At 42.2% G+C, this 25,423-nt stretch overlaps 2 protein-coding genes across 5 annotated transcripts in view; one reads left to right on the top strand and one right to left on the bottom strand.

Annotated features, from left to right (window-relative positions):
- Positions 1 to 14,646, bottom strand: part of NUFIP1 (nuclear FMR1 interacting protein 1) — a 42,709-nt gene extending 28,063 nt beyond the window's left edge. Inside the window, exons 1-5 of one of the 2 annotated variants that reach the window (XM_032294734.1) lie at positions 14,188 to 14,646; positions 7,580 to 7,659; positions 6,241 to 6,339; positions 5,237 to 5,299; positions 4,527 to 4,603 (exon numbers count right to left, since the gene is read on the bottom strand). In XM_032294734.1, the coding sequence (XP_032150625.1) occupies positions 4,527 to 4,603; positions 5,237 to 5,299; positions 6,241 to 6,339; positions 7,580 to 7,659; positions 14,188 to 14,596 (728 nt within the window). In that variant the 5' untranslated portion in view covers positions 14,597 to 14,646. The remainder of the gene's footprint in view (positions 1 to 4,526; positions 4,604 to 5,236; positions 5,300 to 6,240; positions 6,340 to 7,579; positions 7,660 to 14,187) is intronic. The other variant, XM_032294735.1, reaches the window with a different exon arrangement.
- Positions 14,647 to 14,688: 42 nt separating this feature from the next.
- The window catches only part of GPALPP1 (GPALPP motifs containing 1), a 39,803-nt gene continuing 29,068 nt past the window's right edge, over positions 14,689 to 25,423 (top strand). For all 3 annotated transcript variants that reach the window (XR_004273954.1, XM_032294738.1, XM_032294737.1), the window contains exon 1: positions 14,689 to 14,903. Coding sequence is in view for 2 of the 3 variants with exons in the window: in XM_032294738.1 (XP_032150629.1) it covers positions 14,816 to 14,903 (88 nt within the window). In the remaining variant the exon portion in view is untranslated. The remainder of the gene's footprint in view (positions 14,904 to 25,423) is intronic.

Raw genomic sequence — 25,423 nt, 5'->3', positions numbered from 1 at the left:
GCTCATTCCCCTTCCAAGGTACTGTGCCTGCTGTCATAGCATACCTCTGGAAACCAGAGTTAGAGTCTATCCCCTCTGCCTCCACTTGTCCCACATTAAAACAATCACCAACAAGCCTATTAAACACTTGCTCAAGCTGATCTTTTATTCAGAAGGATAGAGCTGCTTCCAAAATTCACTTACAGTTTTGAAATTCCACTGTGCCACCAAGCACTAAAGCAATACTGCTAATTGTCTATTCTCCTCCATTTCTTAACAATTTTGTTTCGGTCTTCCCATCAACTCCACTCCACTGGAGGTAGTCAAGCAACCCACCTCCAGCCAGTGAGATCCATATAAATATCTCCTGGTTGGAACTAAAAACAAAGCTACTGTTTTCTCAATGAAAGGGGGGGCAACTAGGCTACATGTACCTTTTGCCTTTTTCTCTTCTTTCTGCCTATAATGTGGCTTAATATTTGCATATGCAAGAACCGTCTGGTGACAGGCAAGAGGAGAGCCACCTACTAAGGAGCAACAAGAGACGGCCTAGGTCCATGGTACTGTCATGCAGCAACAGCAGCCTTGGGTTTTGTTTTGTTTTTTTAACCTTGGGAAAATGACACCTCTTTGCACTAAGCCATGGTAGTAAAGTTCCCATTCCATTTCTTAGAACCAATGCACCCTACCATCTCCTTTAATCTGAATACTTTCCATGCTCAAATAGGCGTATCTTGATTTAAAACCATCCTCCTAAAATGTTTGGCAGTTTCTCATAAAGTTAAACATATGCTTACCATATGACCAACCAACCCCACTCCTGGATATTTATCCAAGCCAAATAAAACCCTATATTCAAAACAAAAACCTACATATGAATGTTTATGAAGACTTTATATAAAGTCTAATACTGGAAACAACACTCAACTGGGAATGGAAAAACAAACTGTGATACATCCATACAATGGAAAAGAGTAATACTCAGCAATAAAAAACAAACAACTGCTACATGCAACAACTCTCAAATGCAAACTAAAAATAAGTGAGTCAGACTAAAAATTCCACATACTGTATGATTCCATTTATGTGATGTTTCTGCAAAGGCATGAATATAAGAACAAAAAACAAATCAGTGGTTGCCAGTGGGTGAAGGGGAGGCTGCCATCAGAGCATAAGGCAATTTTTCCAGGTGAAGAAACACTGTTCTGTATCTTGATTCTGGTGCTATTTATATGACAGTATACATTTGTCAGGACTATCCACTTAAAAGGGTGAATTTCACTATACATATAATACACATTAAGATAAACTGGGGGAGGGAGGCACATCACCTCTTACAGGAAGTCTTGCAAACACATTGACAGCCCTGCCCTCCAAAAACTCAAATATCCCTTGACCAGTCAGGATTATCCCTACATGGCTAAAATTAATGCTTCAGCTACTTGTGGTCTTATGGCCACCTTATGTATATTTGCTCATTTCACATTACAGTGAGAATCCTAAAGGCAGGTTACTTATGTCTCTTTTCCGGGAACTCAGCCACATACAGCAAAATCTTTGTTCTTTCAAATATTGAATGTTTACCTCTAATTTTCAAACTATTGTCAAGAGGTTATTCAAAAATAAGCATGTCTATTAACATATTTTGAAAGGTTGCTGAGTTTTCTTGCTAACATTAGAAAATCAAACTACTCTTCTACCAGGAACTTTATATAAATACATGCTGCCTAAGCTAGTTTTCATCTTCAAATATTAATACTCCTCAAGTTTCTCTAGCCAGTGGAAAGTTTTTCCTTTAATCACTTGTTGCACAAAACTACAAGGGGGAATAGTTCCAACTCGCATAGGGAAAAGCCATGAATACTTTAAAATATAGATCAATTTTATTTGTCTCGGTGATGGTCTACCCTATGTAGTGAGAATTTAATGTTCAAGACCATAGCAGTTTAGGTGCTTTTAGTTACACTATAATTTACAAGCATATTAATCATATCAACACATTTCTGCCCAATTTCTCTAATAACAAAGGTATAGTTCAAACATGACTTATAAATACACTGTAACTATGTATATGACATAATTATATACATGAACTATAACTGAATACATGAGATTGGATGATTTATAAAGAAAAGAAATTTATTTCTTACAATTTTGGTGGCTGGGAAATCCAAGACTGAGGGGTTGTATCTGATAAGAGCCTTTTTGCTGGTGGGGACTCTCTGTAGAGTCCCAAGGCAGCAGAGGGCATCACAGGGCAAGGGGGCTGGCTCACAGGAGACAGGCAAACTGACCTTTATAACTGATCTACTCTGATGATAACAAGCCCACTCCCTCCATAATTCACTAATCCTTCAATCCATTAGTCCACCAATCCATGAATGGATTAATCCATTGATGAGGGTTCTGCCCTCATGACCCAATCACCTCCCAAAGGTCCCACTCTCAACACTGCCACACTGGGACTCAAGTTCCCAACAAATGAACTTTTGGGGCACACACTCAAACCACAGCATGGTTCAAACTCCTTCAGCTTCTAAGTTTGACCTTGCAATTGGCTAAGGCTGCCTTATCACTGCCAAGGTTAAGTCTTCCCACACTATACCACTTAACATTACTTCAGCCAACAAATATGTATTTCTCACATACTAAATTCTAGGCACCGTGCAAAGCACAGTGGAATCAAAAATCCATAAGACTAGGGCCAACTATAACGGAATGTGACAAATGTACTATGGTTGTATAAATAAGCTATGAATTTCCAAAGGAGACAGTAAATAATGCTTTAGGGTACTGTGTTTCAGGGACTGGCAACCGGCCAATCAACATACACCAGAGTGCAAATCAAGTATGTCACTAAGCATGCTATTTAGTTCAGCTGACATTTATTCACTTTTTTCTTATCAAGACTTTTTCAATAAAGGAAGTAATATACTGATTTATACTCTGGTACAAACTCTTTATTTTGTTATAGACTGGCACTCTGGTAGCACTGACAGAAGAGTAACTGAAGAGTAAGAGAGTAGTAAGTCAGCCAACCTTTAAAACAGGCCTACCAGGTAAGATTTTTTCCAAAGAGATCAAAGGATATGCTAATATACTCATATACTCTACTCCACGTTGCCTAGATTCCTTCATTTGTTAGCCACAGATGCTCCTGAAATGCTATTATGTCCACCAAGTATCTGCTTGGTGGCTGGACTTGACTTGTTTAAAAATTGAACTCTTAGGCTGGGTGTGGTAGCTCACGCCTGTAATCCCACCACTTTGAGAGGTCGAGGCAGGTGGATCACTGGAGGTCAGAAGTTCAAGACCAGCCTGACCAACATGATAAAACCCCATCTCTACTAAAAATACAAAAATTAGCTAGGTGTGGTGGGGCATGCCTGTAATCCCAGCTATTTCAGAGGCTGAGGCAGGAGAATCGCTGGAGCACAGGAGGTAGAGATTGCAGCCAGCCGAGATGGTGCCACTGCACTCCAGGCTGGGCAACAGAGTGAGACTGCCACACACACACGCACACAAACTGAATTCCTATAATTGCCCCTTCACTGTCATCCAACTCTTTCCTTTGCACATAGTATTAATACCTGATATTTACATACACTTTTACTGAATTATATTTATTGTCAGTTAGTTCTGAATCTTCATGCTTCTGCTGGTCTCCCCAGAATTACCTCCAAAAGCCTTAAAGGGCAGCATCTAGCTTCTTCACAGAACAGTACATCTGGCCCATCACCACCATGTCAGTGGATTTAAACTGAAACCTTAAACTACAGTGAACTAAGTACAAATGTAACCTGCTGCTCACAAGACTTGGAAGTACCTTTCTTGATCTTTAAGGATAGTTCTTTTGTTTTCATCCCATGCTCTCTTTATTTTTTAATTCCAGGAAAAGAGCAGTTGACTTTAAAAGTGCAAGAGATCAATAGAGTAGTTCTGCGTAGTCTTCTGCTTCAGGATGAAGTGTTCTAGTCTTTTCTGAGACTAGAACAGTGCCCTAGTGGAATTTTAAGTATATTACAGCTAGACATCAACTAAACTTTCTTCCCTATTAAGTGTAAAACCACAAGTTACACAGTGATGCTCAAATTTCTTTAACTATAGGAATGAATTCCCGATCTTCTCATTGTTAACAAGCAACTGTATATCTTATCCACAGCTGTGTCCCCTTCGCCTAGTATATAGCAAGCAGTCACTCAACAATATTTTGTTGAAAAAAATAAAGGACTAAATGTAGCAAAGTAGAATACACTTTGCAGTAAGAGTACCCACTCATATTGCCTCAACCACTGAACATTTAACAGGTGAAATGTAGTAGCCACCCTCAAAGAGTAACATACAGTCCCATTATGACACATTTGTTATTTAAATGAAGAGTTCTTATTAGGTCTTCCCAAAACTACATTCAATGATAGTCTTCTATAATATGGCTTACAGCCCTGTTCCCTAGTTCCAACATTGTAAGAGAATTCAATGAATTTAACTACATTACTAAGCCTTGCCACAGCAAAATAGTTATTTCACCAGTTCTGAACTCTACTCACTTCCTTCTTTCTTCCCTCCACCGTGCAATTTCTTCTGGAGTGTCTAACTTGATTTTCTTCATGCCAGGTGCATGCATCTAGGGGAAAAAAGCCTGATTAATATCAGGAGGCAATATCATATGCTTTTGACTAAATTGGAGACTTTGTTTCTACAAGTAAACTTATGTTAGATATAATATTAAAACTAAGTAAGCAGGTTTTATCTAACTGTATTATAGCTTTTCCTTTAAAGGAAAAAGAAGAATCTATCATGGATTTAATTGGTGCTATTAATAGGGGGGAAGAGGGTAACGTAATTTTGATTACAAAGTAGATATGTCACCCATTTTCTCAAAAGACATTAAACACCCAAATGAATGACTTACCAACCAAAACCTAGGGAGTCCACCAAAGATATGAGTAGACGTGACAATCAGTAGCAGCATGGTATAGTAAAGCAGTATAGAATTTGGAGTCAAGAAACTGAAGTCCAAGAATCAGTTCTCAAGCCTTGGGCAAATCATTTTTTAAAATATTTTAAATGGGGCCAATATAAACAACCACAGTTGTTTGTGAAGACAAAACTGAATAAATGATGTCAAAATCCTTACAAAGCACTCCATGAATGTTACTTATTATTAGGTATATAAATGAACAGTTGTGAAGATAACAGATCAATAAAATAAAAAGAGCATGTATTTAAAAATAGGACAAAAAGAAACAGAACATACATTTCTCCAATGAAACTGGACAATCTTCTCGTGTGCAGTAAAAGAACAATCTACTTCAGGGCACTACAAGAGTTTAAAAAAAAAAAAGAAAACTATGTAATGAATGTTTTCCATGTTAAATTTACCCCACTATACATACACAGACAAACTCTGGCTATATTACATAGTTATCCCATCTATATGACATTATCTCTGCATACTTATGTCAGTGGCAAAACAAAGGTTACACCAAAACAGGGCTGCTTTTAGGCAAAGGAATGACACCCTCAGCGAACATGGCACAATAATTTATCTCATTTACTTCACCACTCGAGTGAAACCATACATCAGTAAAACAGCAAAATGTTCTTTTTTTTTTTCATTTTAAATTTTTTTTTTTTTTTTTTAAGACGGGGTTTCACCATGCTGGTCAGGCTGGTCTTGAACTCCAGACCTCAGGTGATCCGCCCGCCTTGGCCTCCAAAGTGTTTGGATTACAGGCGTGAGCCACCACGCCCGGCCTCAAAATGTTCTTAATTCCTAAAGTTGAGGGGCATTCCCAAAAACAGAAAGAGAACCTTTCCAAACCAAAGGCTTCCTTTTTAACTCTTTAAGCATTTTGGTTAAAGTTTTCTAAAAAGTACTTAACAAGCTGTGGACCAGCCATTGAGGGTGACAGGCACAGCCACATTATACAGCATGGTTTAACAGTTAAGGGCAGGTTAAAGGGGAAAGAACTCACTAAGATGCACAAGGAAACTGACGGGGAGGACAACTTCTTCCCAAGCAGTAGAGATACACGCATACAAAAAGCTGCCAGAGCTGCCACCTTACCTCGTCCCTGAAGCAGTGGAATCCCCACTTTCAAACCCTAGGGTCACTGCCCCCAACTGTCAAGTCATCAAACTATATTTCTATGGAAACCATAAACTTTAAAGGAAAACAAGCTTGGAATTGCTACCAAATACACAGATAGAAGAAGGCCACTTTGCTGTATCAATTTCAGGACAACTAAGAAAACCTACTTTTGTATGTTCAGACATGTGTTTGTCATACTTTTCTTGATTTTTAAAACCACGATCACAAGTATCACAAAAAAAGTGAAAAACTGGTTCCTTTCTTTTCTGCAAACAAAAACAGAGAGAAATTAGGCTTTGGTGAAAAATGTCAAATCAGTAAAAACACAACTATCATTCTAGTAATACATATTTTGATGTTTCCAATAACCCTTCCATGTGGGAGAAACTTGTGAGTATATTTCCAGTGAAGAGAATATTCTATGTCTTTCTTTCATTTTATTTTTAACAAATATATTAGTAAAACCCAGGCATAATTTTATTTTTTTAATCCAAATAGTGCTAATATAAATTATGAGCAGATTGCAAATTGGTTATCTAACTCAGTACAGAATATGTTGAAATGATCTGAAAATACAGTAAAAAACAGCAGCTCATCCTTTAAAAAAAAATAACTACAGATGACCATTGAACAATACAGGTTTGAAGTGCAAGGGTCCACTTACAAAAGGATTTTTTCAATAAATATATTGGAAAATTTGTTTGGAGATTTGTGACAATTTAGAAAAACAGATAAACCACATAGCCTTAGAAATATCAAAAAAATTAAGAAACAGTTAAGTATGTCATTAACGTATAAAATATATGTAGACACCATTCTATCCAACTATTTATGTTATTGGTAAGACTTCAGTCAACAGCAGGCCATTAGTAGTTAAGTTTTAGAGGAGTCAAAAGTTATACACAAACTTTTGACTGCACCCCAACTACTGTTTTTTCAAGTATCGACAACATGGCCAGGTGCAGCGGTTCACACCTATAATGCCAACACTTTGGGAGGCCGAGGCAGGCAGATCATTTGAGGTCAGGAGTTCGAGACCAGCCTGGCCAACATGCTGAAAGCCTGTCTCTATTAAAAATACAAAAATTAGCCAGGTATGGTGGTGGGCGCCTGCAGTCCCAGTTACTCAGGAGGCTGAGGCAGAAGAACTGCTTGAACCCAGGAGGCGGAGGTTGCAGTGAGCCAAGATCGCACCACTTGCACTCCAGCCTGGGCAACAGAGTGAGACTCCATCTCAAAAAATAAATAAATAAAAGTATCAACTCTGTATCTATTTTTAAAACCACAGAAAATAAAATTAAAAAAAAAAACATTTAGGTAAATATTAGTTATTTTTGAATCCCAATTTGCTATATTCATGCTTAACCATAAAATTCCTTTTTATAGCAAGGCTCCACTATGTCAACAATGGAAGCAAAGCACTGATGACAGTTATGACAGAAATGCAAGATATAAAACAGTAACATAGGGACCAAGGGATCAAATTGAAGAACATCTTTCAAATACCTTTTTTTTCTGTTTTTTACTGGGAGGTAAGCTGAAGTCTGTGAATTTTGCATCATACTTTCGTGGATAAGAATGTTTAACTAAAAAAAAAAAGAGAGATCCATAAATGTTTGCAACAATATAATTACTTAAATAATTAAATTTTATCTACTATAGCATGTTACAGATTATTTCAGTAAAACACTGGTAAACTACTTTTCTAGGAAGAATAGTAGTTCAAACAAAACAACAAAGATTAAAATTAGTCTACCAAATGAATATTTTTCAAATGAAGAAACACCGGTGTGATTATATGTCCATAGATGCTTTAGGCATCAAAGTGCAGAAATGGACAACCTAACCTGATGAAATTCCTTTTGTTATTTCAAATATTAGAAATGTAACCAGTAAAATCCCCAACACAGCTCCTTCAGCATCACTTTCACACCAAGAAAACAGAACCTTGTGAAATACATCTCTTCTCAAATCCCATTGTACTTTTCCATTCTTATTACCATGCCCCAAGTCGGAAATTCTGATCTTCCACCAGATTATCCTAGATAAGCCCCCTCTTTCAACAAACCTTGCATACTGACACTACAAAAATAATTCTCCAATCCTGTCATAACTTGGCTCAAAATGTGCATATGGGCCAGGCGTGGTGGCTCATGACTGTAATTTTAGCACTTTGGGAGTCTGAGGCAGGAGGACTGCTCAAGGCCAGGAGTTCAATACCAGCCTGGGTAACCTCGCATGACTCCATCTCTACAAAAATTTTTAAAAATTAGCTTAGCATCATGGCATGCACCTGTAGTCCCAGCTACTGTGGAGGCTGAGGTGGAAGGATCACTTGAGCTCAGGAGTTTGAGGCTGCAGTAAGCTATGATCATGCCACTGCACTCCAGCCTGGGCAACAGCACAAGACTCTCTCTCTCTGTCTCTTTTTTAAAAAATTATTCTTGCCGGGCGCGGTGGCTCACGCCTGTAATCCCAGCACTTTGGGAGGCCGAGGCGGGTGGATCACGAGGTCAAGAGATCGAGACCATCCTGGTCAACACGGTGAAACCCCGTCTCTACTAAAAATACAAAAAATTAGCTGGGCATGGTGGCGCGTGCCTGTAATCCCAGCTACTCAGGAGGCTGAGGCAGGAGAATTGCCTGAACCCAGGAGGCGGAGGTTGCGGTGAGCCGAGATAGCGCCATTGCACTCCAGCCTGGGTAACATGAGCGAAACTCCGTCTCAAAAAAAAAAAAAAAAAAAAAATTATTCTTTTTATAGAGATGGGGTCTCACTACATTGCCCAGGCTGATTGAACTCCTGGGCTCAAGTGATCTGTCTGCCTTGGCCTCCAAAGTGCTGGGACTACAGGCATGAGCCACCATGCCCAGCTGACCCTGTCTCTTGATTGATTGAGACGGAATTTCACTCTTCCAGGCTAGAGTGCAATGGTTCAATCTTGGCTCACTGCAACCTCCGCTTCCCAAGTTCAAGTGATTCTCCTGCCTCAGCCTCCCCAATAGCTAGGATTACATGCATGTACCACCATGCCCAGTTAATTTTGTATTTTTAGTAGGGATGGGGTTTTACCATGTTGGTCAGGCTGATCTCAAACTCCTGACCTCAAGTGATCCACCCGCCTCAGCCTCCCAAAGTGCTAGGATTACAGGGGTAATTACAGGCCACAGCCCCTAGCCCAGTCTCTCAAAAAAAAAAGGGCCCAGCATGATGGCTCATAGCTATAATTCCAGCACTTTGGGAGGCCAAGGCAGGGAGATCACTTGAACCCAGGAGTTCCAAGATCAGCCTGAGCAACATGACAAAACTCTGTCTCTACAAAAAATACAAAAATTAGCCAGGCTTGGTGGCGTCTGCCTGTAGTCCCAACTACTCGAGAGGCTGAAGTGGGAGAATCACTTGAGCCCAGCAGGTCAAAGCTGCAGTGAGCCATGTATGTGCCACTGCATTCCAGCCTGGGCGACAGAGCAAGACCCTGTTTCAAAAGTAACAATAATAAAAGATGAGTTTGACCTTCTCTCTCTCCTCACCATGTGATGCCTTCCTTGATGTTACAATGCAGCAAGAAGGTCCTCAACAGCCTCCTGATCTTGGACTTAACCTCCAGAACTGTGAGCCAAATAAATTTCTGTACATTATATAATACCCTACAGGTCATACTCTGTTATGGCGGCACAATAGGGACTAAGACAGCTTCTCAGAGACCTTCCGGGAGGTTCCAATTTATTTTCTTTTTTTTTCTTTTTTTTTTTTTTGAGACGGAGTTTCGCTCTTGTTACCCAGGCTGGAGTGCAATGGCACGATCTCGGCTCACCGCAACCTCCGCCTCCTGGGTTCAGGCAATTCTCATGCCTCAGCCTCCTGAGTAGCTGGGATTACAGGCATGCACCACCATGCCCAGCTAATTTTTTGTATTTTTGGTAGAGACGGGGTTTCACCATGTTGACCAGGATGGTCTCGATCTCTTGACCTCGTGATCCACCCGCCTCGGCCTCCCAAAGTGCTGGGATTACAGGCTTGAGCCACCGCGCCCGGCCTTCAATTTATTTTCTTACACTTCCCCCATACCTTTCACACACTCTGCTTCAGTCTCACCAGAACCCTGCAATCTCCAGAACTTGCCTTTTACTGACACCTCTTTCTCTACCTAGGAAACATGTCTTACCAAATTCTATATATCTCCTAAGATACTTCTTCCAAAACCTTTTCCCAATTTCCTCAATATTCTAAAATCAGCTATTATATGCCTCTATCATCAGTCACACTATATTTTGATTCATACTCATGAACATATCTCATCTGACTTAGTCAAGCCCGTATTTCCAGCATGTAGCATGCAATAAACACTAACTGTTTAGGCCGGGCGTCATGGCTCATCCCTGTATTCTTAGCTGTCCGGGAGGCTGAAGCAGGCAGATCACTTGAGGTCAGAAGCTTGGGACCAGCCTGGCCAACATGGTGAAACCCTGTCTCTACCAGAGATATAAAAATTAGCCAGGCATGGTGGTGCATGCCTGTAGTCCCAGCTACTTGGGATGCTGAGAAAAGAGAATCACTTGAATCCAGGAGGTAGAGTTTACAGTGAGCCAGGATGGTGCCCCTGAACTCCAGCCTGGGTGACAGAAGGAGACTCTATCTCAAAAAATAAATACATAAATAAAACACTAATTGGATTCAGAATTGAATTTTAGGCGGAGTTGGAGAATGGTTTTAAGTGAACAATCTTGTAGCTTGAAATATGATCTATATGGTGACAGCACCCAAATTTATAGCTCCAGCCACAAATCTCCCCTGAAAGTACAGACTAAAAGCCTATTCAATATCTCTACCTGACACAAATATATTCCAACTTCAAATCCTGGACTTCCTTCCAAAGCTGCTCCATTCACGTTCTTACCTATCTCAGTTAATAGCAACTCCATCCTTCCAATTGTTTGGCAAAAGACTTAAAGTTATCCTTCTCTCCTATTTATCTTGCATCCCATATATCCCACCTTTAGTAAATCATGTTGTCCCCAACTTTAAAGTATAAAAGCATACTTCATTTCTCTTCACTTTGTTTTACTGAGCTTTTCGCAAGCTAAAGATTTGTGGCCACCCTGCATCGAGCAGGTCTAACAGCACCATTTTTCCAACAACAATGTGCTGTCTCTGTGTCACATTTTGGTGATTCTCAAACTATTTCAAACTTTTTCATTTGTATTACATCTGTTATACTGATCTGTGATCAGTGCTCTTTGATACTACTATTGTAAATGTTTTGAGACACAGTGGCCATATAAGATGGTGAAGTTTATAAATGCTATGTAAGTTCTAACTGCTCCACCAACCGGTGGTCCTCCTCTCCCTCTCCTCAGGCCTCCCCATTCTTATTAACCTATCACAGCCTCTAAGTGTTCAAGCAAAAGGAAGAGTCGCATGTCTCTCATTTTAAATCAAAAGTCAGATTAAGCTTAGTGAGGAAGACATGTTGAAAGAAGATACAAGCCAAAAGCTAGGCCTCTTGTGCCAAATGGCTAGCCAAGTTGTGAATGCAACTATTGAGAAAGGGTCTCACTCTGTCACCCAGGCTGGAACGTAAAGGTGTAGTCATAGCTCATTGCAGCCTCAAACCCCTGGGCTCAGGATATCCTCCTGCTCTGGCCTCCTGAAGTGCTGGGATAAGAGTTGTGAGCCACCGTGCCTGACTGAAAAAGTTTGTGAAAGAAATTCATAGTGATTCATAGATAGTGATTGCTCCAATGGATCTGAACAAAGTAGATTAAAAACCTCCTAGAAAGGAGGTTTTGATTCACTATTCAAGATACCTTTAGGAACATTCATGATTTATGGAAGGAGGTCAAAAGAGCAACATTAACAAGAGTTTGAAAGAAGAAATGCCAGCCCTTACAGATGAATTTGAGGGGTTCGAGACTTCAGTGGAAGAAGTCACTTTAGATGTACTGGAAACAGCAAGAGAAGTAGAATTAAAGTAGAGCCACAAGATGTGACTGAATTGCTGCAATCTCATGATGAAACTTTAATGGATGAGGAGTGGCTTCTTATGGATGAGGAAAGGAAGTGCTTTTTTGAGAAGGAATCTACTGGTGAAGATGCTGTGAACACTGTTGAAATGTGAACAAAGGATTTATAATATACATAAACTTGGTTGATAAAGCTGCCTTGACTTCCTGGGCTCAAGGAATCCTCCTGCCTCAGCCTTCCATGTAGCTGGGGCCACAGGCATCCCACCATATTTGGCTAATTTTATTTTTTGTAGAGGTGGGGGTCTCACTTTCTTGCCCAGGCGGGTTTCAGATTCCTGGGCTTAAGCAATCCTCTTGCCTCAGCCTCCCAAAGTGCTGAGATTAGGGTGGATGCAGTGGCTCACCCTTGTAATCCCAGCACTTTCGGAGGCCAAGGAGGGCAAATTACTTGAGGTCCGGAGTTCAAGATCAGCCTGGTCAGCATGGGGAAACCTCATCTCTACTAAAAATACAAAAATTAGCTGGGCGTGGTGGCAGGCACCTGTAATCCCAGCCACCTGGAAGGCTGAGGCAGGAGAATCACTTGAACCTGGGAGGTGGAGGTTGCAGTCAGCCAAGATTGCGCCACTGCACTCCAGCCTGGGCAACAGAGTGAGACTCTGCCTCAATAAATAAATAAATAAATAAATAAATAAAGTGCTGAGATTATAGGTGTGAGCCATCCTGCCCAGCCTAAGTATTTTTTAATCAAGGTATGTTAGTTTTTTTTTTTTTTTTTTTTTTGGGACATAAAGGTATTGCACACTTAATAGACTATGATATAATGTAAAAATAACTTTTTTGCCCCATATGATCTGCAGGAAAATTTTTATATGCACTGGAAAACAAAACAAAAAAAAGTATGTGACTTGCTTTACTGCAGTGGTCTGTAACTGAACCCCCAAGAGCTCCAAGGCATCCCTGGATCTAGAATCCGACTACTTCTCACCATCCCTTGAGCTTCGCCCTGGTTCAAGTCTCCAATATCTCTCATTTAGACAAGTAACTACAATAGCTTCCTAACCAGTTTTCCTTTCAGTCAATTCCCATCAACAGACACATTAAACCTCTTAAAACATAAATCAGATCATGTCACTCCCCTCTACCATCCACCTCACAACAGTAAAAGTCAGTGTCCCACAATCTACAAAGACCTACCAGGTCTTATCCTCTTCCCTCATCTTCTACACTCCAGGCTCAGTCCTCTGTAGCCAGATTGCTTCCCATTCTGATGCATAGCTTCTAAGCCTCAAGGCCTTTGCACTTGCAGTTCCTTCAGCCTGTACCCTATTCTCCCAGATGTATGTATGGTTGTGATCCCTCACCTCCTTGAAGTCTTTGCTAATATGTCACCTTCCTTGTGACTAACAATGACATTTAAAACTGCACTACCTGGACAGGCGAGGTGGCTCACGCCTGTAATTCCAACACTTTGGGAGGCGAGGAGGGCGGATTGCCCGAACTCAGGAGATCCAGGAAGGCCTGGCCAACACCACGCAGCCCCATCTCTACTAAAAATATAAAAAATTAGCTGGGCCTGGTAGCGTAGGCCCATAGTCCCAGCTACTCGAGAGTTTGAGGCAGGAGAATTGCTTGAACTCAGGAGGCAGTGGTTGCAGTGAGCCTCTCTGCAGAGGTTGCATAGGCTGGAGTGAAGTAGATCGCGCTCCTCTTCTCTCCAGCCAGAAAGACAGAGGGACACTCTACCAAAAAAAAAAAAAAAAAAAAAAACTACACTACCTATCATTCTTCTTTATCTCAATCCACTGCACTCATAACCTTCTAATGCACAATTTTTTATTTTGCTTATTGTCTGTCTTCCTACACGAGATATTAATATTAAGCTCCACAAAGACAAGAATTTTTTTGTATGTTTTGCTCACTGCTATATAACCAGATTCTGATACATTGTTGGAATTCAATAAGTAACTGCTAAATGGAATTAACAGGCACCAGGGAAACATTCTAGTCAGACGTATTTTGAGGCACTAATGACCAGACTCCGAGAGTGCAGAGGCAAGGCAGAGTGGAGAGAGGAAACGGAGAAAGCGGAGAGGAAAGAACGGAAAAAAGGTAAAGGGGTCGACCCACGTGCAGGAATAGCCTACCTGAGGGGTTGAAGGACTTCTGATGACGAGAAAATCTATCACAAGACTGTCTCCAATACCATGATGTGGAAGCGTGGAAATTCCAGGAAGGCTGGCCATAGGGTTGAGGCTGAGAATCAATGGGGGACTGGGCATCGAAAGGGGGTTGCGCCCCGGGAAGAATCTGGGCGTCGAAGGGGGGCGGCGCCCCGGGGAGAGACTGGGCCTCCATGGGGGGCTGCGACTCAGAGGAAGGCTTTGACCCGGCTGCGGGAGACGAAGACGTAAGCGGTGGCGGTGGCGGCATTGTCCACAGCATCCAGCCGTCCCGCCGCGGGGCAGTGTCGCTCTGGGGCCCTAACGTGGGAGTCAGCTCGGGAGACGCACGCCACCCGGCAGGACTTACGAAATCACTAGCCGGCTCAGCCATACCTTCTGCCGGGTCCTGAGTCTAGCACGCGACTGTGGAGCAAGTATTAGACGTCACTTCCGTGACCGTAAACTACACGGTCCAGCCAACCACAGAGTTTACGTCATTAGTCGGCGCCGGGGAACCTTCCATTCTTCTATGCGGATCGCGAGATTACTTTGGGATAGGTTTGACGTACCTGGATAGACTCGTATCTGTGACCAGTGTCCGCCACCGCGGATGGCAAGGGACCTGATCGGACCGGCCCTGCCGCCCGGCTTCAAGGCCCGCGGAACAGCGGAGGACGAAGAGCGGGATCCAAGCCCCGGTAAGCGGCGGCGTCTCCGCAGCCCACCAGGCCTATCTGCCCCCTCCCTGGCCGGGCCCTGCACGCTGAAGAAAGGTCGGAGGCCTAGGAGGACGGAGGAGTGGGGAGTGGGCACCGCCCGACCCGAGAGAACTTTTCTTCCCAAACGCTAGCAGTAGGGAAGAGGCTGGGGTACCCTCCTAGAAACCGAGTTTTGGCGTAGTAATCTTCGTAATGACAATACATTCTCATGTAGCGCTTAATGTGAGCTGCACGCTGCCCTAACTGACTGATACTCATTCAGTCATTTAATCCGTCTAAGGAAAAGACTATTTTCCCAAGTTGCAAATGGGTACGCCCATGCCAGGGTCTACATCATACTGCTAGCAAGTGATGGAGCGCGACTTAGAAGGAAGCGGTTCTCCTGACCTCTGTGCCGTATTACCTTCTGATGTACAAGAACCTTGCAGATCCTGTTCTCTCCGGCCCCGACCTGCCTTCCTAGCCTCGCATTCTGTTATTGCACCTGACACACACAGCCCAATACTCAAACCAGCCTGCGTTTCTGCGCAGTTCCTTAACGCTCCAGGCTTACGGGCTTCCTCTGGTTGCACTTCTTCTTTTTTTCTTTTTTTTTTTTTTTTTTTTTTGAGACGGAGTTTCACTCTTGTTACCCAGGCTGGAGTGCAATGGCGCGATCTCGGCTCACCGCAACCTCCGCCTCCTGGGTTCAGGCAATTCTCCTGCCTCAACCTCCTGAGTAGCTGGGATTACAGGCACGCGCCACCATGCCCAGCTAATGTTTTGTATTTTTAGTAGAGATGGGGTTTCACCATGTTGACCAGGATGGTCTCGATCTCTTGACCTCGTGATCCACCCGCCTGGGCCTCCCAAAGTGCTGGGATTACAGGCTTGAGCCACCGCGCCCGGCTGGTTGCACTTCTAAGCATAACTGACAAACTTCTACCTATCCTTCAAGGGCCAACTTAAATGTCACACAATAAAACCATTTCAAATTCCCCGAAGCATTGTCACGCCTTTCTTTTTGCCCTCGGGTTTTTCCTAATTACACTGCATATTTAGTACACTTTTATCTGAATAATTTGTCGGCATATCTGTCTCCACCAATGCATTATGGTCTTCTACCAGAAAACACAACAGGCACTTCGTGTATACCAAACAAATGCTTCTCACATTCCGCCATGCATACCTATCTGCTTTAATGTTTGTTCACATTTGTAGACTAGGACTGACAACTCAGTTGGAGAAGAGTAAGTCTGAAAGAGTAACCCTGCCGTTTCTGAATCTAATTTGTCTTCCTTGTCTACCCAGAGGCCATGTTTCTACTACAGGCCTCCTTCTAATCTAATTTCTGTCATAACCATGTTAAAAATCATGCTTTCCGGCGGGGTGTGGTGGCACAAGCCTGTAATCCCAGCACTTTGGGAGGCCGAGGCAGGCGGATCACTAGAGGTCAGGAGTTCGAGACTAGCCTGGCCTACATGGTGAAACCACCTCTCTACTAAAAATGCAAAAATTAGTCAGTTGTGGTGGCAGGCCCCTGTAGTCCCAGGTACTCGGGAGGCTGACGCAGTAGAATCACTTGAACCCAGGAGGCGGAGGTTGCAGTGAGCCAAGATCCCGCCACTGCACTCCAGCCTGGGTAACAGAACAAGAGTTGGTCTCGAATTAAGATAAAAATAAAAAATTAGGCTTTTCTTCCCGTAGAAGATAGCTTTAAAAAAATAAGAGGCCGGGTGCGATGGCTCACACCTGTAATCCCAGCACTTTGGGAGGCCAAGACAAGCGGATCATGAGGTCAGGGGTTAGAGACCAGCCTGGCCAGCACAGTGAAACCCCATCTCTACTAAAAAAAAAAAAAAAAAATACAAAAAATTAGCTGGACATGGTGGCGCACTCCTGTCCACCCGGGAGGCGGAGGTTGCAATGAGCCGATATGGTGCCACTGCACTCCAGCCTGGAAGACAGAGTGACACTCTGTCTCGAAAAAATAAAATAAAATAAAATAAGGCCAGGCGCGGTGGCTCACACCTGTGATCACTTTGGGAGGCTGAGGTGGGCAGATCACGAGGTTAGGAGTTCAAGACCAGTCTGGCCAACATGGTGAAACTCCATCTCTACTAAAAATACAAAAATTAGCCGGGCCTGGTGGTGTGCACCTATAATCCCAGCTACTCAGGAGGCTGAGGCAGAAGAATCGCGTGAACCCAGGAGGCAAAGGTTGCAGTGAGCCAAGATCATGCCATTGCATTCCAGCCTGGGCAACAGAGTGAGACTCCATCTCAAAATAAATAAATACATAAATAAATAATGATTTTATTTTAGCAAGAAAGGTTCTTTTCAACCAAGGCTGAAGAAAATTATGGTTAACTAAGTTATCTAGTTGGGTTCCTATGTGTATATTGTTTCTAGTTCACCATATTCCCCGATTTTTTTTTCCTTGAGATGGAGTCTCACTCTGTCATCCAGGCTGGAGTGCAGTGGCTTGCTCTCAGCTCACTGCAACCTCCACCTCCTGACTTCAAGCAGTTTTCCTGCCTCAGCCTCATCAGTAGCTAGGATTACAGGCATGTGCCACCACGCCCAGTTAATTTTGTATTTTTAGTAGAGAAGGGGTTTCACCATGTTGGCCAGGCTGGTCTCCAACTCCCAACCTCAGGCAATCTGCCCACCTCAGCCTCCCAAAATGCTGGGATTACAGCCTCGAGCCACAGCACCCAGCCCATATTCCCTGGTTTTAAACCAAGGCAGGATTTGCAGATAAGCAAACACCATCGCCTGCATAGATAGTTTTGTTATGGCTTGCTTCCATCATTCTACCACTTTTTATGTCAAGTACGTCTGTCTTTCTCTACTCTCTTCTTTTTGTTTCTTGTGTGTGTTTGTTCTCCGCTCCTTACAGCACTTAACACTGTGCGTGTGTGATGTGTGTATTGACCTCTACTCGAAGGAGTTGTATTACAACCTGCTTGGCACATAAAAGATTCTTGGTATATATTTGTTGAATGACTTCACCCCTTTGTCAAGCACAATATCTTATGCATAGTGTGTCATTTTTAACACATAATCCCCCTGCTATAATTCCATTCCCTTCATAACCTCCTAGACGGCTAAACCTAAAACAGTTGCCAAAAAATCTGCATATATCATCTTTACTTCATCTATCTGGCTTTTTAAGAAGTTTGCCAGTACCAATGGCCTTCACATTCACTGTATCAGAGAAGCTGCACTTGGACCATCTTTCAGTTACTACCTGCATCACCACCCCTCCTACAACCAAGGGGTAATTGCTGTCCTGATTGATAACATCACAGATTCATTTTACATGTTTTCTTTTTGTAACTGGCTTCCTATCTTGGTACTGCATTACTTTGTGAGATTCATTCATGTAAATTAGCATATTATAGATTGTTGAAGTTCATAATCTGGTCTTTAAAGAAATGGAATTATTATAGATTGTTTCTTTCCATTGCTATATAGTCATCCATTGGATGAATGTTCTGCAATTTATTTATCCATTTTATTGTGGATGGACATTTGAGTAACTTCCATTTGGAGGCTGATATAAAAAGTGCTGCTATGCATTGTAGTATATGTCTTATGGTAGATACTCCCAGCTTCCAAAGTTACCACAGTTCTCAGCATGTACAAGAATTCTAGTTGTTCCACATTTTCACTAATACTTAGTTTTTTCTTTTAAACCTGGTGGTTTGCAGCAATATCTCATGGTAGTTTTAATTTGTATTTCCCTGGTGACAAATGAAATTTGTATTTCCCTGGTGACAAATGAAATTAACCATCTTTTCATGTGTTATCTGACCATATGGTTATGTGCCGTGTTCGTTTTTTGCTTATTTTTCCATTGAGTTGTCTGTCTTCATATTGATTTATAGAATTCTTTATAGAGTCTGGATATGAGTCATTTTCCAGATATGTGTATCAGAAATACCTTCTCTAATTCTGAGGTTGGTTTTTCACTCGTGTTGGTATGTTTTGATTAACATAAGTTTTTAATATATTTGGACTTTTAATTTTTTTCTTTTGTGATAGAATTTTTTGCATCCTATTTAAGACAACTTTGCCAACCCCAAGGTTATAAAGCTGTTCTATGTTTTCGTCTAAGAGGATTATGGTTTCAGATTTCACATTGTAGTTCGTCTGGAATTGATGTTTCTATGTGGTGTGAGTTAGGGATGAAAATTTTTTGCCTGGGAAGGGTATCCTGGTACCATTTATTGAACAGACCATCCTTTCTCCACTGTCACCTTCTTTATAAATCAGGCAACCATATATATGCATCTAGTTTATTTCTTGTTTATTCCAGTAAAATATACATAAGATCTGTCATATTAACCATGTGTAAGCATATAGTTCAGTGGCACTAGGTACAGTCATTGTTGTGTAATCATCACCACCATCCATTTCTAGAACTATTTTTGTCTTGCAAAACTGAAACCTAATACCTGTTAAACGATAACTCCCCATTCTCCCCTCTCTCCCAGTCCCTGGTAACCACCATTCTACTTTCTTTTTCTGTTAATTGAACTATTCTATGTACTTCATTTAATGGAATTATACTATACATGTCCTTTGGTTACTGGCTTATTTCACTTAGCATGATGCCTTCAAGCTTCACTTATGTTGTAGCATGCCAGAATTTCCTTTCTTTTGAAGGCTGAACACCATTCCATGTATGTGTATACTGTACAGACTACATTTTGTTTATTCATCTGTTGTTGGACCTTTGGGTTGCTATGTATGCTATTGTGAATAATGCTGTTATGAACATGGGTGTACAAACAATCTGTTCGAGTCCCTGCTTTCATTTCTATTGGTCTTACACCCAGAAATGCAATTGCTGGACTATGGGGTAATTCTACAGCGTTTTGAGAAGCCAGGCACGGTGGCTGACACCTGTAATCCCAGCACTTTGGGAGGCAGAAGGAAGCGGAGGTCAGGAGTTCAAGACCAGCCTGGCCAACATAGTGAAACCCCGTCTCTACTAGAAATACAAATATTAGCCAGGCATGATGGTGCACACCTGTAGTTCCAGCTACTCGGAAGGCTTAGGCACAAGAATTGCTTGTACCAAGGAGCTAGAGGTTGCAGTGAGCCAAGATCACGCCACTGCACTCCAGCCTGGGTGACAGAGCAAGATTCTGTCTTGAAAAAAATACTTTTTTTTTTTTTTTTTTTAAGGAACTAGCATACTGTTGTCTACAGCAGCTGAACCATTTTGCATTCCGACTAGCAGTGTACAAGGGTCTCAGTTTCTTCACATCCTCTCAATGCTTGTTAATTTCTGTTTGTCTTTCTTTTTATTGTACTCATCCTAATGGGTGTGAAGTGGTATCTCATTGCTTTGATTTGCATTTCCTTAACAATTAGTGATGTTGAGCACCTTTTCATATGCTTATCGCTTGTGCATCCAGTTTTAAGAAATTTGGGCCAGGAGTGGTTGCTCTCGCTTGTAATCCCAGCACTTTGGGAGGCTGAGGCAGGCAGATTCTTGAGCCCACGAGTTCGAGACCAGACTGGGCAACATGGCAAAACCCCATCTCTACAAAAAATACAGATAGTGCATGCCTGTAGTCCCAGCTACCTGGGAGGCTGAGGTGGGAGGATTGCTTGAGCCTGGGAGTTGGAGATTGCAGTAAGCTACAATCATGCCACTGCACTCCAGCTTGGGTGACAGGAAGGAAGAAAGGAGGGAGGGAAGCGGGGAAGGAAGGACAAGAAATTTGAATTCAGAGTCTAATTTCTGAAGTAAAATGTTTGAAAACCCTGTCTCAGAAACAAACAAACAAACTTGAATTCAGAGTCTAATTTCCGAAGTAACATGTCTGAAAACAGTGCTCTCTCCTCAATGCCTCACATTTCTAATTGTCTATAGATATATATGATGTGATATTTCTGAACAGTGACCCTAAATCAACAACAACAACAAAGAATAAATAATTTTAGCCGGGCGCGGTGGCTCAAGCCTGTAATCCCAGCACTTTGGGAGGCTGAGGCGGGTGGATCACGAGGTCAAGAGATCGAGACCATCCTGGTCAACATGGTGAAACCCCGTCTCTACTAAAAATACAGAAAACATTAGCAGGGCATGGTGGCGCGTGCCTGTAATCCCAGCTACTCAGGAGGCTGAGGCAGGAGAATTGCCCGAACCCGGGAGGCGGAGGTTGCGGTGAGCTGAGATCGTGCCATTGCACTCCAGCCTGGGTAACAAGAGTGAAACTCCGTCTCAAAAAAAAAAAAAAAAAAAAAAAAAAACAACAAAAAAAAAGAATAAATAATTTTAAGAATACTTACATTAAGAAGAAAACCATGTATTTTGGAAAACTGTGTGACTTTATATTAATCACATGAGGAGGTCCATAACACCTGAATCCCACGATTAAGTTTTGTACTGAGCTTTGAAAACTAGCAAAATGAATGAAACTGAGGGATGGGAGGGAGTACTCAAACTGAGGGAACAACATGTATGAAGACTTTAAGGTAGGATGGGACATGGTGGACAGCAGCAACAAGAGAAGACCAGGTAACAGAAGCAGTGAAAGTGAGGGAGGGGTAGATGAGATCGCTGCTGCCTGGATGGCCACATTCTGGCAGGACCGCAAATAAGGACTGGAGAGACCATGTGAAGGACCTTGGTCTCTATTCCAAGAGCAACAGATGTCATTGAAGGTTTAGTTTTGTTTTTGTTTTTTGCATTTGTATTCACAGGTAATATGTATATAGATCCTTCCATGCTGCTAAATCAAATGGAACTTTTTCAGTCTTTCTCTTACTTGATGCTTAACAGTATTTTAATATTACCTACTCCTTTTAAAACTCTCATGCGGCTGGGCATGGTAGCTCACACCTATAAATCCTAGCATTTTGGGAGGATGATGTGGGAGGATCACTTGAGCCCAGAAGTTTGAGACCAGCCTGGGCAACATAGCAAGACCACATCTCTACTAAAAAATTTAAAAATTAGCCAGGCGTGGTAGTGCGCACCTGTAGTCCCAGCTACTGGGGAGGTTGAAATGGGAGGATAAATTAAGCACAGGAGGGCAAGGCTACAGTGATATAGGATCATGCCCCTGCACTCCAGCCTGGGCCACAGAGCAAGACCCTATCTTTAAACACATAAACACACACACACCCCCCCTTCTTTCTGTTTCTGCGATACCATACTCCTCATTTCTGTCTTCTCTTCGGGCAGCTCCTCTTCATCTCCTTAAATAGTTTATCTTCTATTAAACCTTCAGGTGTTAAAGATTCTCAAAGCTGTCTCCCAAGCCCTCTTTTTTAATACGCTGTTCTCTTCTTTCAGTGATGATATTCCCACCCATAGGGTGAAAGTTTTTATATAAAAACTTAGATGCTTATCTAACATCTTTGTTTAATGATTCCCAATAAAAGTTCCTATCAGAATCTTTAAAACAGGATATGAACTTCTAAAAAAAAAAAAAGATTTCAATGTCCTACCCAGCCTCTTTCTCTTCTTTCCTCCCCTTTCAGGATTTTAATGTATTCCAAGTTCAGAAACAAAGACTAAGTTAACCCCTCAGTCCCTGGGACTGTCCCAGTTTTAACACTAAAAATCCCATATCCCAAGAAGCCCTTCAATCCCAGGCAAACCAGCACAGTTGGTCACCCTATTTCTGTCTTCTGTAGGAGTGCATCATAAACTTGAACATGTACATGGATTACCCAGAGATCTTGTTAAGATGCCAACTCTTATTCAGGTGATCTGGGTGAGACCTGCAATTCTGCATTTCTGACAAGCTCCCAGCTGCTGCTGCTGGTCCTGCTGGTGCCAGGACCACAGTGTTTGTGGTGAAGGATGGGAGTACATGTGGTTTTCTCTATCTGCAGTTATTGTGCTGGATTGCTTGCTGGTTTGCCCCACTAAACCATCAGGAAAGGAACCACCTCCCAAGCCTCTGTAATTCCCAATACTAGCAGGGTACCCAGCACAAAGTGGGTACTCAGTAGATTCCTTTTGGCCAAGTAGAGGACAGAGTAAAAATTCCTGGCCAGGCACAGTAGCGCATGCCTAAATCGCAGCACTTTGGAAGGCTAAGGTGGGAGGATCACTTGAGCCCAGGACTTCAAAAACAACCTAGGCAACATAGTAAGACCTCATCTCTACTAAAAGCTTAAGAATTAGCCAGGCATGGTAGCATGCACATGCAGTCTCAACTACTCAGGAGGCTGAGGCAAGAGGATTGCTTTAGCCCAGGAGTTTGAAGTTGCAGTGAGCTGTGATCACGCCACTGCATTCCAACCTGAGTGTTGGAACAAGACCTGTCTCAAAAACAAAATTCCTTAAGAGGGGCCCAGGATTTATGGGGGCTGGGGAAGCCAGGACCTGCATGAATGTAGTTAACCACAGTCCTTTGTATGGAGTCTGGAAGAAACCTGATGGCTGGCTGGGAAGGGGATTTTTTTTTTTTTTTTCGAAACAGAGTCTCACTGTTGCCCAAGCTGAAGTGCAGTGGCATGATCTCAGCTCACTGCAATCTCTGCCTCCTGGTTCAAGTGATTCTCCTGCCTCAGCCTCCCAAGTAGCTGAGATTACAGGTATACACCACCACACCTGGCTAATTTTTGTGTCTTTAGTAGAGACAGGGTTTCACCGTGTTGGCCAGGCTAGTCTCGAACTCCTGGGCTCAAGTGATCTACCTGCCTCAGCCTCCCAAAGTGCTGGAGTGTGAGCCCCTGTGCCCAGCCTCTTTCTTTCTTTTTTTTTTTTTTTTCAGTTTTTAAAAATTATAATTAAATACACATAACATGAAATTTACCATCTTAACCATCTTTAAATGTACAATTCAGTGGCATTAAATACATCACATGGTTGAACAACTATCACCACCATATCCACATTGATCTCAGCTCACAGCAGTCTCCACTGCCGAGGTTCAAGCAATTCTGTCCCAGCCTCCCGAGTAGTTGTGATTACGGGCACACACCACTATGCCCAGCTAATATTTTTTTTTTTTTGGTAGAGACAGGGTTTCACTATGTTGCCCAGGCTGATCTCGAACTCCTGACCTTGGGTGATCTGCCCGCCTCGGCCTCCCAAAGTGCTGGGATTATGGGAGTGAGCCACTGCACCTGGCCCAAACCATTTTTTATCAGCTTTCTAATGCATATCCCCTGTTGCTGATCTCTCTTTATTGTCCACAAGCAGACCGTTTTGTTCATTTGTTTGTTTTGTTTTGTTTTAGATAATTTATATCATGTCTCTCCTGACACACAACCTCCCAATGACTGCCTGCTGTAATTAAAAATCCAAACTCCTGCTGGATGTGGTGGTGCATGCATGTACTCCCAGGTACTCAGAAAGCTGAGGCAGCAGGATCACTTGTCCAGGAGTTCTGGGCTATAGTGCACTATGCAGTATGGTGTCCACACTAAGTTCAGTATCAGTATGGTGACCTCCTGGGAGCGAAGGACCAGATTGCCTAAGAAGGGGTGAACCAGCCCAGATCAGAAACAAAGTATGTGAAAACTCTTGTGCTGATCGGCAGTGGCATCACACCTGTGAATAGCCACTGCACTCCAGCCTGGACAACACAGTGAGACCTTGCCTGTTAGGGAAAGGGAACAGAAAATGGAATGGGAAAGGGAAGCCCATACTCCTTATTATAGCCTATACTAGCATTTATTGAGCGCTTACTATATGCCAAAGACTTTGTTAGGTGCTTTGCATATATTAACTGATGTAATCTTCACAACAGTCCTGTGAGGTTGAAACTATTATTAACCTCATTTTATAAAGCAAGAGTGTAACATAGGGAGGTTAAGTAACTCATCTAAATCATACAGCTAGTAAGTGGCCAACCTGGAATTCAAAGCGTAGAGTCTGACTCCAAAGCATAGAATCTGGCCCCTTTATACCATCCAACTTGATCTTGTCATTTTGCTTCTCTTTAGCCACACTGGCCTTTTTGTCTCTCGAGCACATCATACTTGCTCTCTGCATAGGAGTTTTGCACTGGCTGCTCCTCTGTCCATGGCCTCTGTCATCTCATCATTTAAATCTCCATTCAAATGTCTTTTTCTCAGAGAGATTTTTGCCTTACCACTATCTTTAAAGTTACCCTCCCACATATACAGTGTCACCTTTTTCCTATTTTCATAGCAGCACTTACACTACCTGAATTGATCTTAATTCTTTTTATGTTTGTTTCTCTAGAAGTATTTACTTAATAACTGTTGTTGGATGGATGGTTGCTGACTGTTGAATATTGGCTAGTATAATGGTTAGGGATCTAGGCTTTGAAATCAGACTCCTGGGTTCATATCCCAGCCCTACTATTTAGTTGTGTGAAGTTAGGCAAGTCACTTAATTCTCTGCCTCAGTTTCTTTATCTGTAAAATAGAAATAATTATAATACCTCCCTCATAGGATTGTTATCAGAATTAAATAGGTTAATGCACATATCTCTTAAAACAATTTATAAATCCTAATAACTCAAACCATGTTATTTGTTTTTTATTTATTACATTTAAGTTTTTGTTAC

Source organism: Sapajus apella, unplaced genomic scaffold, assembly GCF_009761245.1.
Source record: "Sapajus apella isolate SASKATOON/1434 unplaced genomic scaffold, GSC_monkey_1.0 scaffold32, whole genome shotgun sequence".
Lineage (NCBI taxonomy): Eukaryota > Metazoa > Chordata > Mammalia > Primates > Cebidae > Sapajus > Sapajus apella.
The sequence above is the reverse complement of the archived record's forward strand: the minus strand, read 5'-3'. Positions and strand labels throughout refer to the sequence as shown.